Here is a 19328-nt window from a genome sequence, read left to right as displayed (position 1 = left end):
TATTTTTTTATTTCTGTACATTAACTATATGATAATATATATATATATATATATATATATATTGTGATTCACATCACAAATATATAATTTGGTCTAGTGATTAATCAATGTGAAACCTTAGAACCGGCAGAAAAACACACACACACATCTAATCCTCTCTTAGATTTAGTTTCTCTCCATCTTATTCGTCTTTAATTATTTTTCTCTAATTAGGTGGTGTCATAAATTAAAATTATGACTAAATTATATAATGTATAAGTAATGAGGACAACATATATAATTATATTATTTTTATTAACTACCATATTAATTTTTCCGTCAAATGGTAACCGAAGGTGTCTTGATTGACATAATTTAAATAATTAAATAATCTGATAAACAAAATTAAATAATTGATGATAAAATTAAAATTATCATATAATTTAAGAATCATAAGTATAATTTACCATATAATCTATGTTATAGAATTACATAATCTGCCGCATCATACCGCCGTTATTCAGGTAACGTGAGATCATTTTGTTATAAATAAAAAAATACTTGTGATTGTTCTGTAACTTCTTGAACTTCAATGGTGAAAATGGAAAGTTGTCTAAATTTAAGTGATGATGAGCGTAGTTTACCTTTTACAAACCTGGCATTAATCCATTACTCGCGTTCCACTCTTTATCTTAGCCGCCCCCTCAGTCAAATCCCTCGTTGACTGCGCCCTATTTCCCTTTAATTCCTCGCCGATTTCTATTTCCCCCCTATAAAATACCTCACCGCTCACTTGTTTCCTCCTCCCTTTCCTCCCAACCCCACACCATTTCCAGCATTAAAAAAAAATAATAATACAAATACAGCGTCGCGATATGGCGCCGAGGGATAAAACGGCGGCTGTCAATGGTCCCGGAAAGGAACATTTTAGAGGTGTGAGGAAGCGACCGTGGGGCCATTACGCCGCGGAGATCAGAGATCCGGGGAAGAAAAGTCGTGTTTGGCTTGGTACTTTCGATACGGCGGAGGAAGCGGCGAGAGCCTACGACGCCGCCGCTCGGGAATTTCGCGGCGCTAAGGCTAAGACTAATTTCCCGAATCCTTGCGAAATCATGAATAATGGTAATACAATCAATATCAATAACCAGAGTCCAAGCCAAGGTAGTACCGTGGAGTCGTCGAGTCGTGACCCGGCACTCGTGATCAATTCATCACCGTTAGATCTCAAACTCGGACGCGGGGCGGATTCCGGCTTCGGATCTCACGCCTTTAGGTTTCCTTTCCAGAAAGTTTCGCCAATGGCCGGCGTTTTTACCGCCGCCGGAGTTCCGGTTGTCGCGAGTCCTCAAGTTTTTTACCTTGATGCTTTCGTTCGTCCTGCTTTAGTGAAAGGGCAACAGTATCAACTGATGAGGTTCGATCATAGGGATTCTAATGCGACGTCGTTTAACGACGGGGTACAAAGCGACTCCGATTCCCCATCCGTCGTTGATTTGAACCACAACGACGTCAATCCTCCACGTCCGCTTCTCAACATCGATCTCAACCAACCTGCTCTTCCGGAAATCATCTGATTGTTTTTTTTCGTCGATCATAATACCGGATAAGCATTTTTTTTAAATCATTTTTAATTTATTTCTCTTAAATTTTATCCCAAACTCGGAATTAAGTTGATCTGATCTATGGTGATAATCTCCCTTTTTGTGACGGAGAAACATCGGCTTCTGTTTGTTTATTGTTCTCGATGAAATTGCTAAGAAAAATCTTTCTTAAAGCATCATAATCTTCTTTAAATACTTGGAAGTAATAATTGTAGAATAATATCTATCCTGCCGCAATCTGGAAAATCATTCCTTCCTAGCGTGCGTGAATTGTTTTTTTTTTATGTCAAATGAATTAATATTAATTTAAATATTTGTTCTTAGAGTTAAAATGTTTTTTATAATTTAATCTGCTATTTGATCTAATATTTTTAAAAAATAAAATAAAAGAGTTCTATCATTTTGTAACAGAGGAACAAGCAGAGCTAGAAGTGAGATAATAGTCGTGTTTCTAGTCTGAACTGTGCGTGTCTGTTACACGCGGCCTCGATCTTTTTGCACATTTGTAATATGTGTTTATCTTTAAAAATAAAAATTAAAGGCTAAAGGGAATAAAAAGTGTTATACACTTTCCCCACACACAAAAATCAAATCGATTTTTCTCAAATCACACAGCTAAAGTGATTATTATGTTTTAAATAATATCAAATTTACCTTCAATTAATATAGTGTTAATTATTATAGTATTAGTATGGTAATCTAATTTACTAACGTGACAATTCAATTTACTGAATGCATATGCCGTAATAAAATATTATCCAATTAAAAAATAAAATGTATAGCCATATCGTCACATTAGTAATAAAAAGGAATTGAGAGTTAAAAACCATCAAAACATATTAAAAAAAGGATTAAATTTCTCAAAAATGCATAATACAATGATCCTCTATGAAATTCGACAAAAATATAGGGGGAGTAATCTGACGTTCTTGAACAGGCGAGTTGGTCTGTCCAATAAGCTGCTACACTGAACATAACCAGAACCCTGCAGAGCATGCACAGTTGCTTCTCATTTGTCCACAACAATATATAAAAAAAAAAAGCCCCCACTCTTGTACTCGATGTAGACTTGCCTGTCGTACTCACCTCACCGGCGCGTGCTTCCATTGTTTAACTTTATTTTTAAAAAAACTTAAAAGATATTGTTCACTTTGGGTCGAATTCTTCTATTATTATGCCAAAGCTATTAATTTAGACATTGTACTCTAATTCTAAAATTTTAATCTTAAACCAAATCGATAATTGTAAATCTGTTAAGCCAATTCTAAAGTTAACCTTCCTACTATGCATAAATAGTAGATTTAGATCCTATTTTCCAATCGATCATTTTAAATTTTTGTATTTTAATCATATAATCTCAGTATTGTCTAGATCCAGACTACAATTTCAAAATTCAGGAGTCCAAAGATTAAAACTAATCAAATATAAAGATTAAATTCACAACTTATACATAAAATAAATACTAATGGCAAAAGTTGACATTCTTTTTGGACACCCGATAACCATGCAAGAGAGATGTCCTAGAGAACCCATTGTCATATTTGCAATGAACCAGATTCACAACACATTAAATGGCAACCTACATGCCAAAACTAAAACATGGGGTACTATCCAATTCAAGTGCAACTGTCCGAATATATGTTTGGCAAGCATATCAAACATAGGTACTCGAAGAACAAAGTCAGACCAAAGTCTACTAGCATCTGAGCATACCCGGCCAATAAAGATAACCAAGAGTTAGAGGTTTGTACTGCAAACCTAGAACAGAAATCAAAACCTGAAGAAAATTGAGACCAGAAGAAGATAAACTCCAATATTCAATGTATTCTTACCGAAATCGGCACAATCTAAGGCAAAACAAACCATAATGACCACTGCATGTTTGCATTAACAAGATTCCGATTGAAAACCATAAAGACCGCAAAAGATTCTCATGAAAAACACCAAGAAGCAAATATAAACAACTAAAAGATATAAATTATGGCATTCTAAAGAAAACCAAAGGGACTGTGATGTATGATTTGGAGCTAATGTTCTCAGGAGTTGCCTGGTTTTTCTAAATTTAGCATATAGACCTATCAAAAGCTGCCATTCATGTTTATTGACAGTGCTTTAACTTGTACATGAAGATTTCTAACAGATATTGACACTTTACTTCATAAAATAGCTGATCGGCCAAATCTAGTTCTTTTCAAACCTTAATAAAATAAAATAAGTAGTAGCAAAATAAAAGAGTTCTTTCTTTCTTGCAATCACATAAATCTATAAGTTATAAAGCTAGTTAAGCTGTGCATATAATCATGTAAGCTGCAACAAGATTCTAAGCAAACATATAATAGCAAAATCATTCAGAGGAGCCAGCATAAAAAGAGGAAAAATGCAACTGCTTAAGGATTTCAACTATATGTTCATTAAAATGAAGGAATGCTGTAAGCAAAAGGAAATGAGCATGGCACTCCTTAATTCTACAAGTATGACAACAATGAAGAAAAGCCATACGCAGATGTCAATAGTTAATAAAAAGCAAGACAGGCCAAAGAGATTATCAAACCGGAGTAAGCCTCCACAAAAAAAATCAACATATTTTATACCAGTTTGATCCATAATCTTGGAGCACAGAAACAATAATATCAATATTCATATCATAACCGTAAAGCTTCTTAAGTTTCATATTGCAACCCACCTAAAATTTTCTTAAATAATGCAAGGCACTATGATAAAAGTCTACACTTTTTAACAACTACCTTATATCCATGAAAAATGTTGCTTAGCCTACAAGTAACCTTGCAACTAAATGTTCCATTGTACTAATAAGAAGTTTAGCTCGAACTCCTTGGAAGATTTCACAACATGCAAGCTAAGAAGAATAAAGTATTCTCCTAGACTTACCAACTTCTAGGAAGACGCATGCATTGTAGAAATTCTTTCTACATACAGCTAATAAAGAAAGGAAAAGATAATATTTACAAAAACATTTCATAAAAAAAAATCAAGAGTTTCATGACACTCAGTTAAGACTTCCGTTAATAAAATGTGCAAAAGATACAAAAGCACTCTGCCTAACATCTCAAGATTTTCTGTATTTATCAATATATCCCTGCAAAACAGAAAAAATAATGTCACATTTATGAATGAATTACATTAAAAAATACAATACTAAACAGAGCATTTATTCTCTAGAACATGCACAGTATGGTGCCTCTGAAACCAAAGACTCTCACCTCAACAAGTCTTGCTATTTTTGGTTGGGATGAAGAAAGATATTGCTTAGCTGACTCGAAGGTAATTGGAAACTGATGAGGCTGTATGCTACCAAGAACTTTGTCAACTGCTTTTTTGACTATTATATTATGAGCATCTTTACCGAGATGACCCTCACGCCAAGTTGGTTTCAATAGTTCCTTAATTAAATCTACAAGAGCAGCATGGAAATGCCTCATTGCTTTTGATTCTATTCGCAAATCCCCATCTTCCCTATGCTCAACCTCAACATCTATTTCATTCTTTTCTCTAACTCTATCTACTTCTAAGTCTTTTTTGCATCTAGTCTCACCTCTTCGATGCCTGCCATCATGATCCATATCACTTTTTTTTGCCTTTGAACTGTCTTTGACATGAGAAACAACTGAGGACGTCTCTTCTGCAGAAGTTCCATCATTTGCATCGGTTGTTAGTGAATCTTTTTCAGACGGGTAGCAATTATCGTTGACCAAATTTTCATGGTATCCATTCTGACAAGATGCAGTTCTTTTATCATCATTACGTTCAGGGATCAGTGGGCCTGTTGATGTAGAATCACCATATGCCGGTGGATATGCTACATTCAAGAGTGATGGACCGGGATTAGAGAAAGAAAATTTAAGAGACCTCTCTCCTGCATTAGACAAATCAATTCTATCACGAACAGGATCATACTGGCTTTGCGGGGATGATAAGCCAGAAGTGACAAAAAAGGATGGTTGAAAGGGTACTGAAGGTTCCCAATCATCTGAAGAAAATTTTATTCTACATTCAGAAAAGTGCAGTGGATCCCTGACAATATCATTTACAAGAAGGTTTTCAGATTTAGAATTAGAGAAGGGGGAACGGCCCTGCAGCAAAGAAGACAACCTGGAAGTATAACACTCGCTGTCATTGTCCAACATCTTTTGAGCACCAAGAGAGCATGCACTTGAAGAATAATTTAATGGCAATGATGCTAGGCATGTCGAGACACAATGAGATTGATTCTCATTATATACATTGCCCAATGATGTAACTGAGCCGCCCAATGAAGATATATACTCAGGAATAAAACTATTCCCGAAGGAAGATGTACCTTTATCACCCAGAGAAGCCTTGGCATAATTATCACCAGGCAAATTCTGACCTATACCATTTTGCCTTACACCATTAGGTGGTCCCACATCATCTATAGATGAAAAAAATTGCTGAGAGGCAGGGCCCATAGTTTCATGAAATAGATGCAATCTTTGGTTTTCATCATGCCCTAATGACAAGATTCTTTCAGAAAAGAACAGAGAAGATAACGCAGTCTTATTTACAACTGACGAAGGCCGAGTATCAGTAGAAGCAGGAGATTTTGATCTTTCAGCGGCACTTCTAAAACCTGAAGCATAAGGTTCATATTAAATAGCATGTAGAGAAGATTCTGGATAATCCATAATACAGAAAATATTTATTACCTTTATCAAGCTCAACAGCTCTTTTCCCATCTGCTACAGGCACACCTTCCTCAGCTTGTTATCCAGGATTTTTCTCATCTTTTACGTGAAGAAATCTACATGAGCTTCCTTTGATACACCATCCTCTAGAAAAAAAAGTCACATATAAGCGCAGGGCGTTTGTTCTCGCTATTATTACCAGGGGATAGACTCCCAGCACTAGTCTGTGAAGCAGCAGACCTGTGAAACCTATTGATTAGTAAATCAATGGATGTACAGTCTTTGGAAGGCAAAAAATTCATAATAAGATACTTAGTTTCTATCTTATAAAAGGCATATAGGTGTCACCACACCTTGATTTTATCCTCCACTTATCATCCTCTGTTTGCACGTCCATTGGCTTACTTTTTCTCTCAAAACCTAGACCACCCTGAACTCCTTCACCTGAGTGATTTCCGACTGGAATGGAATTAATCTCATTAACAGCAACCTCTTTAGCACGCCGATCATGGTAGCCTTCAGGGTCTTTTCTTTCTAAAATGGTTTGAGCATCTTTTCCACCAAATGTATATTCTTGAATTGCCTTTTCCTTTGCAGGCTGTTTTCCAGATACTGAATACTTAGAACTATCATATTTTGTGCATAGATCCTCCTTTTGAGTTGTCAACAGTTCATTTGGAAGACTATAAAATTTAAAATTAGCACTACCCTCTCCTACATCAAGGGTTTTGAATGGTATTCTTGTTCCACAATTTCCAGGAGTACTTAACGAATCTGACCCAAGCTGTCCATTGTGGCCCCTGGACGCCATAACATTAGTAGCATCTACATGGAAGAAAAACCCAATCAAGATGGCAAGAAACGTCCAACATTTCCAGTCACACGACAGAATAATATTGAATAAAATACAAAATCTTTACATTTTCTTTTGTTGTAATCTGGAGACTTAAACATTTACCAGCCAAAGGAAAGAGAAAATAAATTCAAGAACCTGCACTGCTGTTTCAATTGCAGTACTGCAGGAACAAGTTAACGATAGACCAATTCTGCTGATGCTAAAAGGTCACAGCTCTGTACAACAGTGTGTTAAAGCTAACTGCAAATCAAAAGGCTGGTTGCAAAGTTTCTCAAACAATAAAGTACTTGAGGTTCAATTGACAAGCCAATCTATTTGCTGAATAAATGCACAGAAAGGAAAATCCATAAACCTTTTCTACATTGAATGTTAATGTCTTACTCTTTTTTACCCATTTTAAAATTTTCCTTTGCTCCTAAAACACTACATTCTTCTAAAGCCATCCAATATTAACTTCCTTAAAAAATAAAAACTTTGAACAAATGCAGGCCTTTAATCTCCTACTAGAAAACTCAATTGCCATAAAATTTGAAAAAATCAATATCAATCAACCCTTAATTCGATCGACCGGTGGTTCAAGGTTGACTAACCGTTTCGCTTCGAGGAGCCTTGCAAATCCTCTTCCCCTTCTTCTTCATCAATTTCCATATCGGAGCTGTTAATTTCTCGCTCGGCGGCCGCGGCGCCGCGGCTTTCGTCGTATTTCCCGGCGCGTGAGACGGCGGTGGATGTTGACAGAGACATCGGGGGCCGAGCTCCTCGGGTATTAGAATCGGTGAGACCCGAGTGGAGAAAGTAGTGATGCGAATTTCTGAGCTGCGCGTAAGCTTTATCCGTGTTTTGCCATCTGGCCGTCAATCGTTCACCTGGACGAAAACACTTTCCCGCTAACTTATTCACGCGCGTGCTTGCAAGATGATAATTGATTTAGCCATCTCTTTGGGCCACTATTGGGTTTTAATAGTTCATTGTCTGTTCTCTGGGCAATGTTTTATTCTAGAAATATGGTAAAAAGACCTCATAGGTCTCTCGATTTGAAATTGGGCAAATTGGCCCCTCTAATACAAATGAGCAATTCAGTCCTTTTCGATTTCAAAAGTGATAAATTAAGGATAATTAACAAAAAAATAATATTTTCATCCATTTTACATGATTTTGACTTGCATAATAACAAGCTCTCAACATTTATATATTATTTAATTTGGTCCTAATTCAAAACAAATTTAACTTTCAATATCTACAAAGTATGTAAATTATGTGTAACTTTTTTTAGAATCAGTATCAAATTGAGTTAATGTGTAAACATTGGGGTCACATGTTTTGGATAATCATAATTGTTTTGGATAAATCAATTTTATTATCCAAAGAGCATCTAACTACTACAAAAAAAAACAACTCGTTCTTACAAAAAGGACCTAATACTTACATTAATATTAACAACAAAAACGAACATAAAAAATCTATACCCCATTGGTTACAAAGAGTGATATTAACACTATCATTCCTATTCATGTTTCTACCTCTTAATTAGATAGCAACAGTCTCTTGAATAGCATAGAACATGTCATCAAAAGATCTTGAGCAACCTTGAAATAATCTTTTATTCTTCTCTTCCCATATAGTGCAAGTAAAAGTAGTCCAAGCAAGCTTCATGATAGTAGTGAGCAAGGATTTACCTTTCCAAGAAGCACAAGCCCAAGTTAAGTGATTGTCCCAATAGCATGATCCTCTCCGAAAGCCATTGAGGTTCAAAATAACATCCCATGATGAACTAGACAAAACACAATGAAGGAATAAGTGATCTCTAGTTTCCAAAGAGTCATTGCAAAGAACACATTTATCATCAATAGCAAACCCCATTCGTATCAATTTGTCTTTAGTTGAAAGCATGTCTAAAAAAGTCATCCAAGTAATAATACTAAATTTAGGAATATGAAGTGGAAACCGCATTAACTTGTGTCAAGTGACTTTTTCTCTCTGTTTTGAATTTGAAGCCAAATATCCTTTATCGTATTAGCTCCCGAAGAAAGAACAGTGGAAGCTTAAAATCTCATACTAAGTAAGCGTCGAAAGCTCCAGCTTGAGTTAATTCCAACCTCTAGGTTCCAAAAATCATAATTTTTAATAATATAGCTTTTAATCCAGGCAATCCATAAAGAACCTTCACCCGCAAGAATATTCCGGATCAAATGCATCATACAAGCTTTGTTCCAAGACTTAATATCTTTAAGTCCTAAGCCCCCTTCAGATTTCAAAAGACAAAGCTTTCCCCAACTCACTCTTGCACCAGTTGCTGCCTTATCTGAGCCTTTCCAAAAAAACTGTGCATATAATTGTTTAATTATGTTGAGAACAGATTGGGGAAAGATTAACTGTCTACACCAGAAATTGGTGATGCTAAGCATAACAGTTTTAATAAGCTCTAATCTACCAGCATAGCTTAAGTGTCTTCTCGACCATTTATGAAAACGGTCCCTGATATTATCAATAAGAGCCACACAATCTTTATCCAAGAGTTTCCTAGAAACCAGAGGAATACCCATATATCTAACTGGTAGACAACCTTGTTTGAAACCAGTAATTCTTTTGATTTCATCAATTTTCATAGGGGAGATTCCAACAACAAAGAATTCACATTTTTTGTGCATTGATCTTAAGGCCAAAAATTCCATAAAAGTAATCTAATACGCTAATAACCCCCACAACATATTCAACATTTGCTTTACAAAAAAATTAGCAGATCATCGGCAAAAGTGAGATGAGTTAAACCAATCTTTTTGCAACGAGGGTGAAAGCCAAACATACCTCTTTGAGTAGCCTTGTTGAGTATTATGAAAAGTACGTTCATGGAAAGGACGAACAACAGGGGTGAAATAAGATCACCTTGTCTTAAGCCTTTGGCCCCTTTGAAATAACCAATTAGACTTCCATTAAAAGAAATGGAGTAAAGAGCTCCAGTGAAACAAGCTTCAACCCACTGAAAAAAAGTTTTAGGAAGACCAATAGCATTCAGAACAACAGAGATAAACCCCCAATGCAGAGAATCAAAAGCATCGTGAATGTCAATTTTCAGAGAGCACCGAGGGGAAATAGTCTTCCTACCATATCTTTTAACAAGCTCTTGTGCAAGTAGAGTGTTATTGACAATGTTCTTACCTTTGACAAAAGCAGTTTGGTTGAGAGTAATAATATCAGGGAGTAAATTAGTTAGTCTTTTGACCAGAATTTTTGTAACAGCTTTATAAACGACTGAACATCAAGAAATAGGCTTGTAATCCTTGACCTTGCAGGGATTTGGAACTTTTGGTACCAGGGTGATAGAAGTTGAATTGAAAACATGCAGCATAATAGAATCCTTGAAAAATTAAGTTATAGCAACAACTATATCATCTTCAATAATAGGCTAGGTTATCTTGAAGAAATAAGGAGTGTAGCCATCTGGTCCTGGAGCTTTTTCATTACCTTGGCAGAAAACAACTTCTTTAATCTCCTCTCTTGTAACTTCTTTAATCTCCTCTCTTGTGACTTCTTTAATAAGAGCATTCGAAGTGTCTGAAGGAAAAGAATATTGAAGCAGATCTTGAAGTAAATTATAGTCACATACTTCAACTTATGGATTTTCAGTCCCAATCAATTTAGTGAAAAACCCAATCAATTCAACAGCCATATCGTCATAGGATTCAAATTTGTTCCCATTATCATTAACAAGTACTCTGATAGTTTCTCTATTGTTTTTAACAGCAACTGCTGAATGAAAAAACTTTGTGCATTTGTCACCATATTTAAGCCATTGAATCTTAGACTTTTGCCTTAAGAACATATTTTCAGCCTCCTCTAAAATTTTCAGCTCATTTTGAATAAAAAAAACTCTTTCTGAAATGAATCTTCAACTCTTAAAGATAGCAGTTGTTGATTTTCCAACTCCAATTTCTTTCGCTTAACACGAGCAAAGATGTCACTATAGAAAAGTTTATTGAGGGATTTCAAGCTGGATTTAAGGCGCTTTAATTTGAAGAACAGGTTCTACATTGGGCTGCCTTACGAATATGATTGCCAGGAATGCCTCACCACACTCAGGAAGAGTGGATGTTGAGCCCAGAAGTTAAAAAATTTAAAAAGCTTTGGGTGGTCAACATGAACCTCTTTACTTAGCCAAGCCAATGCTAAACAGTGATCAGAAATTCTCGGAGCTAGAAATTCCACATGGGACTTTGGAAAGGAACTAAACCACTTAGGTTGGTAATAACCCTATCTAGTTTTCTTGCAAGGTAAGAATCTTGTTGTTTGTTGCTCCAAGTGAATGCAGGGTCATAAAATGGGTGATCGAATAGTTCCAAGTCGAAGAGAGCATCTTGGAACTCCTTCATGTCTGAGGTAAAAAAAGGTCTTAATATTAATAGGGCAAAATTAGAACTTTCATTGGAGTTAAGGATGACATTGAAGTCTCCTCCCAGAATCCAAGGGAGGTTTCCATACAGTATGCCCAAATCAGAAAGATGTTGCCAAACTGTCTTCTTATAATCCCGTCATTACTGTTATAGACAGCTGTGATGATCAGATGGACACTGAGGTAATGACCTTTGATAGAGATACATTGATCGGATACATGGATAATAGAGAAATCCAGACCTTTCTTCCAAATGATCCAAATCCTTCCATTCTCAGCTAAGTCATAGTTAGCACAAAAATTCCAGTGCTCAAATTTCCTATCAAGAATAACAGTAGAATTACTAGCTTTTACTCTAGTTTCCAAAAGGCAAAAAATGTCAACTTTATTAAGAGTAGTTCTCTTCAGCACGCATACTTGCTTTAGAGGACTGTTGAGTCCTCTAATGTTCCAAAACCCTACAATCATTAAGAGGAAGAAGAGGTGGTAGTCGCAGTACTACTCACTTCAACATTTTTTACTTCTTCCATACGATCATTTTTCTTTGATTTCAACTCATTTACAAGGGCAACAACTCCAGAAGATGCAACTCTTTTCTTAAGATGAACTTCAGTAGGAGAAGAAGAAGAATCCTCTACTGCATTTAATACTTCAAATCTGTTCATTGAACCAGTAAGAACAAATTTTAAACTTTATTTAGCAGGCCTACCTTTGCCCTTTTTAAGAACAGGAGGTTCAGGTTTAGTAGTATTGTCCTCTAATTAAGGTGAAGTAGTAATAGGAACTACAACAACAACATTATCAATAGCATCAACATGATTTGAATGTACATTGATGTTTCCAGAATCAATACTAACTTCCTTAGGATTTTGCTCTTCAGTTCCATTTTTTCAGGTGGCATACTCTCCTGTAGAAATTCAATTCCTCCTTCTACTATAGTTACTACACTGGTTTGTTTTTGTGTAACTTCGTTCTTTTTCTATACTTGAGTAGTAATTGGGGTAGAATGTTTTTGTTCTTTACAGCTTTTATCACTATACTCAAACACCCTACAGTTCATACAACTTGGTGGTAACCATGGAATCTCAACAAGAATGGAAGTAAATGATCCATCATTTAAAACTACATCCACATACTCTGGGATTTTATCACTCAATCCAATTTCAATGCATATTTTAGCATATTTTAAACTTGTTCTAGATGCTGTAACAGAGTCCATTGAGAGAGGACTCCAATGGCACTTGCAATATAACTAAGTTCATCTCGAGAATTAAGTTCATTTCGAGAATAAAGTTCCAAGGGCACATTAAAGAGATGAATCAAAACTGGAATTTTAGAAAGATCAAAGTCGAGTTTTTTTTTTCAAATTTAACTCCCATTTACTTAGTATCAGAGGTTTGTTAAAGACATGCCAAGGTCCATTTTCTGACACCCAATCCCTAGTAGCTTCAGAATTGAAAGAGAAAATGTAAATGTTGTTACATGCCAAACTTATCTGAGCACGGTTGCCTTTCAGAGCTTTCTTCCACATGGTATCTAATGTTCTCTGCATAGTGGCATAATTAGGAGTTGGCCCTAGAAATTGACCCACTAAAGAAAGCTTCCAATCGGTGAAACCATCACGCAATTTGGGGGGGGGGGAAATTCCAAATCGTGCCCTATTGAACTTACGAACAGTTTCCTCTAATCCATGATACAATCGCTCTAAAGCAAGAAAACGCAGATGAGAGAATGATAGAGCCCAAGCGAACAAGACGAAACCCACCGGAGCATCGACGGAAATCCCATAAATGTTAGGCCTGATAATGTACACCCAGAGAAAACCTGTTATCGTGCGCACCGAATTTTAAGCCTAACTACTAAATATACATATACAATTATTTGGATAATCATAATTAATTATCCTTAATTGTTCATTTTTAAATTAAAATGGACAAAATCCTTTTTCTTTTGAGAGGTCCAATATTCTTAATTTTGAAAATTGAGAAGGAATTAAAAGGTATTTTACCTAAAAATATAAAATTGCATATTCTAAAATGAATTTTAAATTAATTTAATGAAAATCGAGAAGGGAAATATTTAAATATAAATTAATTTTACATATTCTACACGAACAAATCTAATTCATATTATAATCAATGTTTTCTATATATTAATTTACGGAGCATAAATATTAAAAAGTTTATAATTATTGTTCCTAATAAAATCATCTTCAATGTAATATGAATTTTCCGTGAAAAATATACATTTGTTTTGCCAGTGTGGTACCAATTTGAAAATACCTGGTCCAATTCCCGGTGGCGCCTTACATCGTCTCTTCAGCCCGATTCTACACTGTTATTCTTTTGGAAAGATAAGCTTTCACTTTCATTTCGCTCTATTAGCCTTATCCATGGCGGCAACACCAGCAGCAGCAATAGCTTCGCCTCTCTCTTCCTTCACAATTCGCTCTCCTATTCCTTCCTTATCTTTCTTCTTCCCCAAACCCTCGAAATTCTTCTCTCTCCGCCGCTCATTCCATTCCCTCTCCTTCGCATCCAAAGCCTCCTACATCGACACTTCCTTCTTAGACGACCTCAACTCCGGAGAAGACATCGTTTTCGACCCACCAACGCCGCCGGAAAGGTTCATTCCGCCTCCGTCTTTCGACGACGGTCCCGACGAAGCGGAGGACGAGATCGCCGCCGCTTACGAGGAACTATATGGCCCTGCCTACAGCGGTGTCTCCGTTTTGGGCAACGATGTTTACGTGATGGATTCCAAAGTGAAAAGGACGAGTGCGTTTGGGAAAGTTAAGAAAGAGAAAGCAAGGGATGGGTTTGACGAAAGAGTGGTTCAAGTTCGGAGGGTTACTAAAGTGGTTAAAGGTGGGAAACAACTGCATTTTAGAGCCATTGTTGTGGTTGGTGACAAGCAAGGACGAGTTGGTGTAGGTGTTGGAAAGCCAAGGAGGTTATTGATGCTGTTCAGAAATCAGCTACCGATGCTAGAAGGAATATCATTGCAATTCCCATGACAAAGTATTTGACTTTCCCACATCGGTAAGGAGTTTAATTCTTGGTTTTGGTTGATTGTTCCCACTGACATTTGTTGTTGAAAAGGTTGTGAGTTTAGTCTGTTTAAATGATGCAGCTGTTCTTTCTTTGGTGAATGAGTAAATCTCATGTCTTGGGATATAAAAAAGATTCTTTCTTTTCCTTGATGTACTCGCGTATGATATTCGTGTTCGACACATATTCGATATTGAACATTTGTCCAGGATATGAGTAACATAGGTTACTCTGTGATTCCCAGTTTTGTGGTTGATTATTGTGTATAGATTTTGTGAAGGTGATGAGATAATCTTTTAGTTTGTTGTACTTAAGAATGTGTCCTTTTCAAAATGTTTATGCAGTGAACTTGTTTTAATCCATTGAAAGTGGTCTTTTGAGCTCTTCCTGTGTGGCGATTGTGTGTTGTGATAAGTGGATTTTATGTGATGCGATTTGGTCTTGAAGTTATCTGCTGAACTTGAAAAGCCCCAACTGATATGCTTAAAATAGTGGTGCTGTAATTATTGTAATCAAGAATGGTAAACTTGTTGAAGGATTTGTACCCCACGATTCTTTGCGGTTACTAGAAGTTAAAGATCCGGAGGCTTCATAATTTTGAAATGTAGACAGATTTCATGTGGGAAAACTTTCATACCTGTTCTAGATAACTCACTAGGATCATATATATATATATATATATATTGCCATGGCAGCTAGCTCGATTAACCTAACATAATGGTGAAAGAAAGATGGTATGTCGATATGGTTTTTATTCATGTCATTGGGAAATGGCTGACAGATCGGAGGGTGATTATGGGGCAGCGATGGTGATGCTCAGACCAGCTGCACCTGGTACAGGAGTGATTGCAGGAGGAGCTGTGCGAATTGTTCTTGAAATGGCAGGCGTCGAGAACGCATTGGGCAAGCAACTCGGAAGTAAAAATGCCCTTAACAATGCTAGAGCTGCAGTTGTTGCTGTGCAGAAAATGAAGCAATTCCAAGAGGTTGCTGAAGAACGGGGGATTCCGATGGAAGAGCTGTGGAAGTGAGGGCTCATCAGAGCAACTTCACCATTACCCTCATTCTCTTCCATTGTAGATTCTGTACCGGAGGCTTTGGTCATGTAAGTCAACCAACTGCAAGATTCAAAGGCCTCTAAAATTTGTTGATTTTGCTTTCTTAGGTAGGATCTTAAAATTTTCTTTCCAATAAATGTTTGCTTTGAGCTTCTATTAGGATTTCTCCTTTCCATTTTCTTATGTTCTTTTATCTTCATTCGTTATCGAACACAACGTTTATATCCGAGTTAAAGATACAAATTAAGGACAAAATCTTATATATCACAATCTTCATACAACTTCAACTGCTGTACAACGAACATCGGACAACTTATTGAGCAAATCTATCGTTAGCATCGAGGCCCTAGGCTTCGGCAAATGGCCGGAATCTCCCACTGACAACAATTTTGTCGATGAATTCCGTTCGCAAGATTTTAGCCACTTGGCTTGCATGTACCTTTGTTTCCTCCATGGCCCCATATGCGTCCCCTTTTCTTCATGCATTTCTTGGCCGCCAAACATAAGATTTTTATTACATTATTCAACCTTTCTACTTTCCCGACAAAAACCTCTGGCAACCGTTGAACTAAACGATTGTAATCTTCACTTGCTCTTGCCATCTCAAACTCAGCCCTGAAATTAAACTCTATGATTACCCTTGCATCACCTTTCCTTGAATTTTCTATCACGTCCAAGAAACTATGCTCTCCTGCAAAATATAAACCCATTTTAGCAAAGGAAGAATTTAGGTTCGAGCACTAGTGACTGCAATGGTGATTGGACGTTTATTGATAAATGGTCAAGAATATTTAGAACAAATATTATTTTGTAATCACCTTAGTTTAATAAAAAAAATAATTTAGGTTAAGCATGAAGACCTCAGTGGCTAATGGACTTGTTGTTATGAGGTTCCGGGTGGCCGGGTTCGAGCACCGCAAATGTAAGGGGTATGAACTTTTATTGTTGAATGATTAAAAGTATTTAAACAAATATTAAATTATATTTACCCGAATTTATCCAAAAAAAGGGTCAAATTGTATGAAACATCCTTTATTATGCGTTCTTTTATAGATTTAGTCTTTGCTCTAACTTGATCATTTCTAGGCCTCTATTTTTCGAAAATGTGTATTTTCATTATCGAAATTAACATACAATAATGAAATCTTGAGAAATGTTTTATAAGCCCTTTAAAAAGTTTTAAAAAAATTAATTTGGCCTCTTCAAAAAAATTAAAAAAATTCATTAGGACTTTACGTTTTTAAATATTTTAATTTACCCCCACAAAATTTAAAAAAAAATCTCATTAAACCTCTTAAATTAAAAAAAAACTTTTATTAGACCTCTATTCTTTTTTTAAAAAAATTGTCATCAAATCCCTTTACTTTTTAAAAAAAAATTAATTTGACCTCCAAAACTTAGCACTAAGATCTGCCCCTGTTTGTATATGGCATTTTTGCACAACTTGACAAATACTCTACCATGTAGTGAAAAAAAATGTTTTATCTCTCGATTGAAAATACACTTTTTTAAAAAAATATATATAGAGAGGATGTAAATGATTAAATTTGAATTATAGTGAGGGATTTATCCGTAGAAAATATTAATACAGGAACCTTCAATATAATTTGACAAAAAAAATAATGTTTTTCGTTTTGATATATTTTTTACCTGATGGGATATCCGGAGAGCTTCTCCATTTAGACCGGCAAACGGCAGCGTCGAAACCGGCGTTTTGGAGACGGCTAGAAATTTCTCTCATAAGACAATTCCGACAATGCTCGGTCTTTAATGATTTCCCACAACAACAAACTGTCGTTTTTCTCTCAATCTCTTTCAAAGCTTCTTTAACGACGTTTCTAATCCTCGATTCTAAAGAGCTACTCCTACTCGGAGTGGCTCGCAGAAGATGGTGCTGTATCTCATCACTCTCCCCTTTGTTCCCCTTCCGCCCGTCGTCATCTTCGCAATCGTCCTCGTTGCAGATTCCGAGGACTTCTTTGTCACCATCCTCCTCGAGAAACTCGAATTCCATGTCCGACGAATTCGAGTCCAGGTTATCGATTAACCCGAATACCTGAGAACCGTATATCAAACTCCGGTGATCCCAGAGAATCCTCGTCGCTACGCCGGCCATTAGTGCTTTATTTTATTTTTTTGGTGATGGTTATCGAGAAGCCTGGATTATGGGAGATTGGGTTTTATAGTACTAAGATTGAGACAAATGTTTTCAACAAACGTTATCGAACGAGCCGCCGCTAACTTGTAGCGAGAAATTGAATTTTCCAACGTGGCGCGGATCGGTCCGGTCTACTAATTTTAGACAATATAACGAGGATCCACGTGTGATGGATATACTCCAATATCAGTATTTACTGAATTTGATTAGTACATTAATTAATTTAAATTGATATTAACTGATATTTATACGAGTAAAATTATCAGGATGGAGTCAGGTTTGAAGACCAATTATTTAATTTAAAAATAAATAAGACTTTTAAAATTGAATAAATCATAAAAGAATAATGATATAATTTCACTAATTTTAAGTTATAACATGGAAGAGTTTCAAAGAATAACTAAACTATACAATTCAAGGTCAATACATAATTTTAACTTTAAACTGAAGAGTCTTAAAGGTAATTAAATCAACAAATTTTGAAAGATATAAATATTTAATTATAATAAATTCAAAATTACTAGTAATCTAAAAAATAATTAAATTATCAAAGTCAAATTTGAGACCTATATCAATTAAAACTATTGTGATATTTTTATTTAATCGGCACATTTGTTATAAGATTTAATTTTATTTTTATAAAACTAAAAAAAATAATAGAGCGGTCTTTATTCTTTAGGATCATGAATCACATTAAATATAATATTACTGATTTAGAGCTGAAATAAAAAATCTAATATTAAAAGATTAAATATTTTACATAAAAAAATAAATGATCTATTAAGAATTTAAATTTAAAAAATGAGATGAACATAATCCTTAATGATTAATATTTAAACAAAACAAAAAACTTAAAATTATATATAAAAAAAAAGAAGATACGATCCCTTAATGATTATCCTTAATAATATTATGAATCTCGTTATTTCAGTAATTAAGTGTCATTAACGTCTTCTTATCCAAAATCTTCAAACCCTAACTCTCTCCTAATTGTACAAAAATGTTGGTTATGTGTTGACTATGATCTCAACAATAATTTGATACGATTTTCTATATATAAGTTAAAAGTCATTATATATTATAAGAACTAGGTTAAATGTTGAATCTACTATACCATCTGTGCTCAGTTCAATAATATTTATCTTTTTGAATTATCAATTTTTTTTCTTTTAAGTTTGGAAGAATTTACTCTAATAATTAATTATATATTATCGATTGAGTTAATCAAATCTTCAAATCCAAATTCAATTAATTAATTTGATCAAATTTTAATAATATTAACTAACATTAAATTTTAAATTTAAACAGACAACTCTTATCTATTTTCATAAAAAGTTTCATAATTATTCAAATCAAACTATATATATATTTAATTGATTTTAACTTTTAATATTAAAATAAATATTTTTATTTGAAAAAAATAAAAAGATCAATGGAATAAACTAGAACTGATTGATAAGATTCTTGAGCAGATTAGGAGCCTATTATATCAGAAGGGAGACGAGTGGGGTGATATGAGTGTTGGATTAAGATCAAGCGTGGCGAAATCAGGGACGTACGATGTGAGGCTTATCA

The 19328-nt window shown here is 35.2% G+C and overlaps 1 protein-coding gene and 3 pseudogenes across 1 annotated transcript; 2 read left to right on the top strand and 2 right to left on the bottom strand.

Moving 5' to 3' along the window:
• Window positions 1–720: 720 nt before the first annotated feature.
• On the top strand, window positions 721–1635 carry LOC120217177 (ethylene-responsive transcription factor 4-like). Its single transcript, XM_039214378.1, has one exon. It carries the CDS (start codon window positions 855–857, stop codon window positions 1551–1553), a length of 699 nt encoding a protein of 232 aa, XP_039070309.1. The 5' UTR covers window positions 721–854; the 3' UTR covers window positions 1554–1635.
• Window positions 1636–4577: 2942 nt separating this feature from the next.
• On the bottom strand, window positions 4578–8052 carry LOC120217219 (annotated as a pseudogene).
• A 5777-nt stretch (window positions 8053–13829) lies between these two features.
• On the top strand, window positions 13830–15671 carry LOC120217218 (annotated as a pseudogene).
• A 188-nt stretch (window positions 15672–15859) lies between these two features.
• Window positions 15860–17631, bottom strand: LOC120217175 (annotated as a pseudogene).
• Window positions 17632–19328: the final 1697 nt, after the last annotated feature.

The sequence above is a fragment of the Hibiscus syriacus genome, unplaced genomic scaffold (genome assembly GCF_006381635.1).
Source record: "Hibiscus syriacus cultivar Baekdansim isolate YM2019G1 unplaced genomic scaffold, ASM638163v2 tig00110186_pilon, whole genome shotgun sequence".
Classification (NCBI taxonomy): domain Eukaryota; kingdom Viridiplantae; phylum Streptophyta; class Magnoliopsida; order Malvales; family Malvaceae; genus Hibiscus; species Hibiscus syriacus.
The sequence above is the reverse complement of the archived record's forward strand: the minus strand, read 5'-3'. Positions and strand labels throughout refer to the sequence as shown.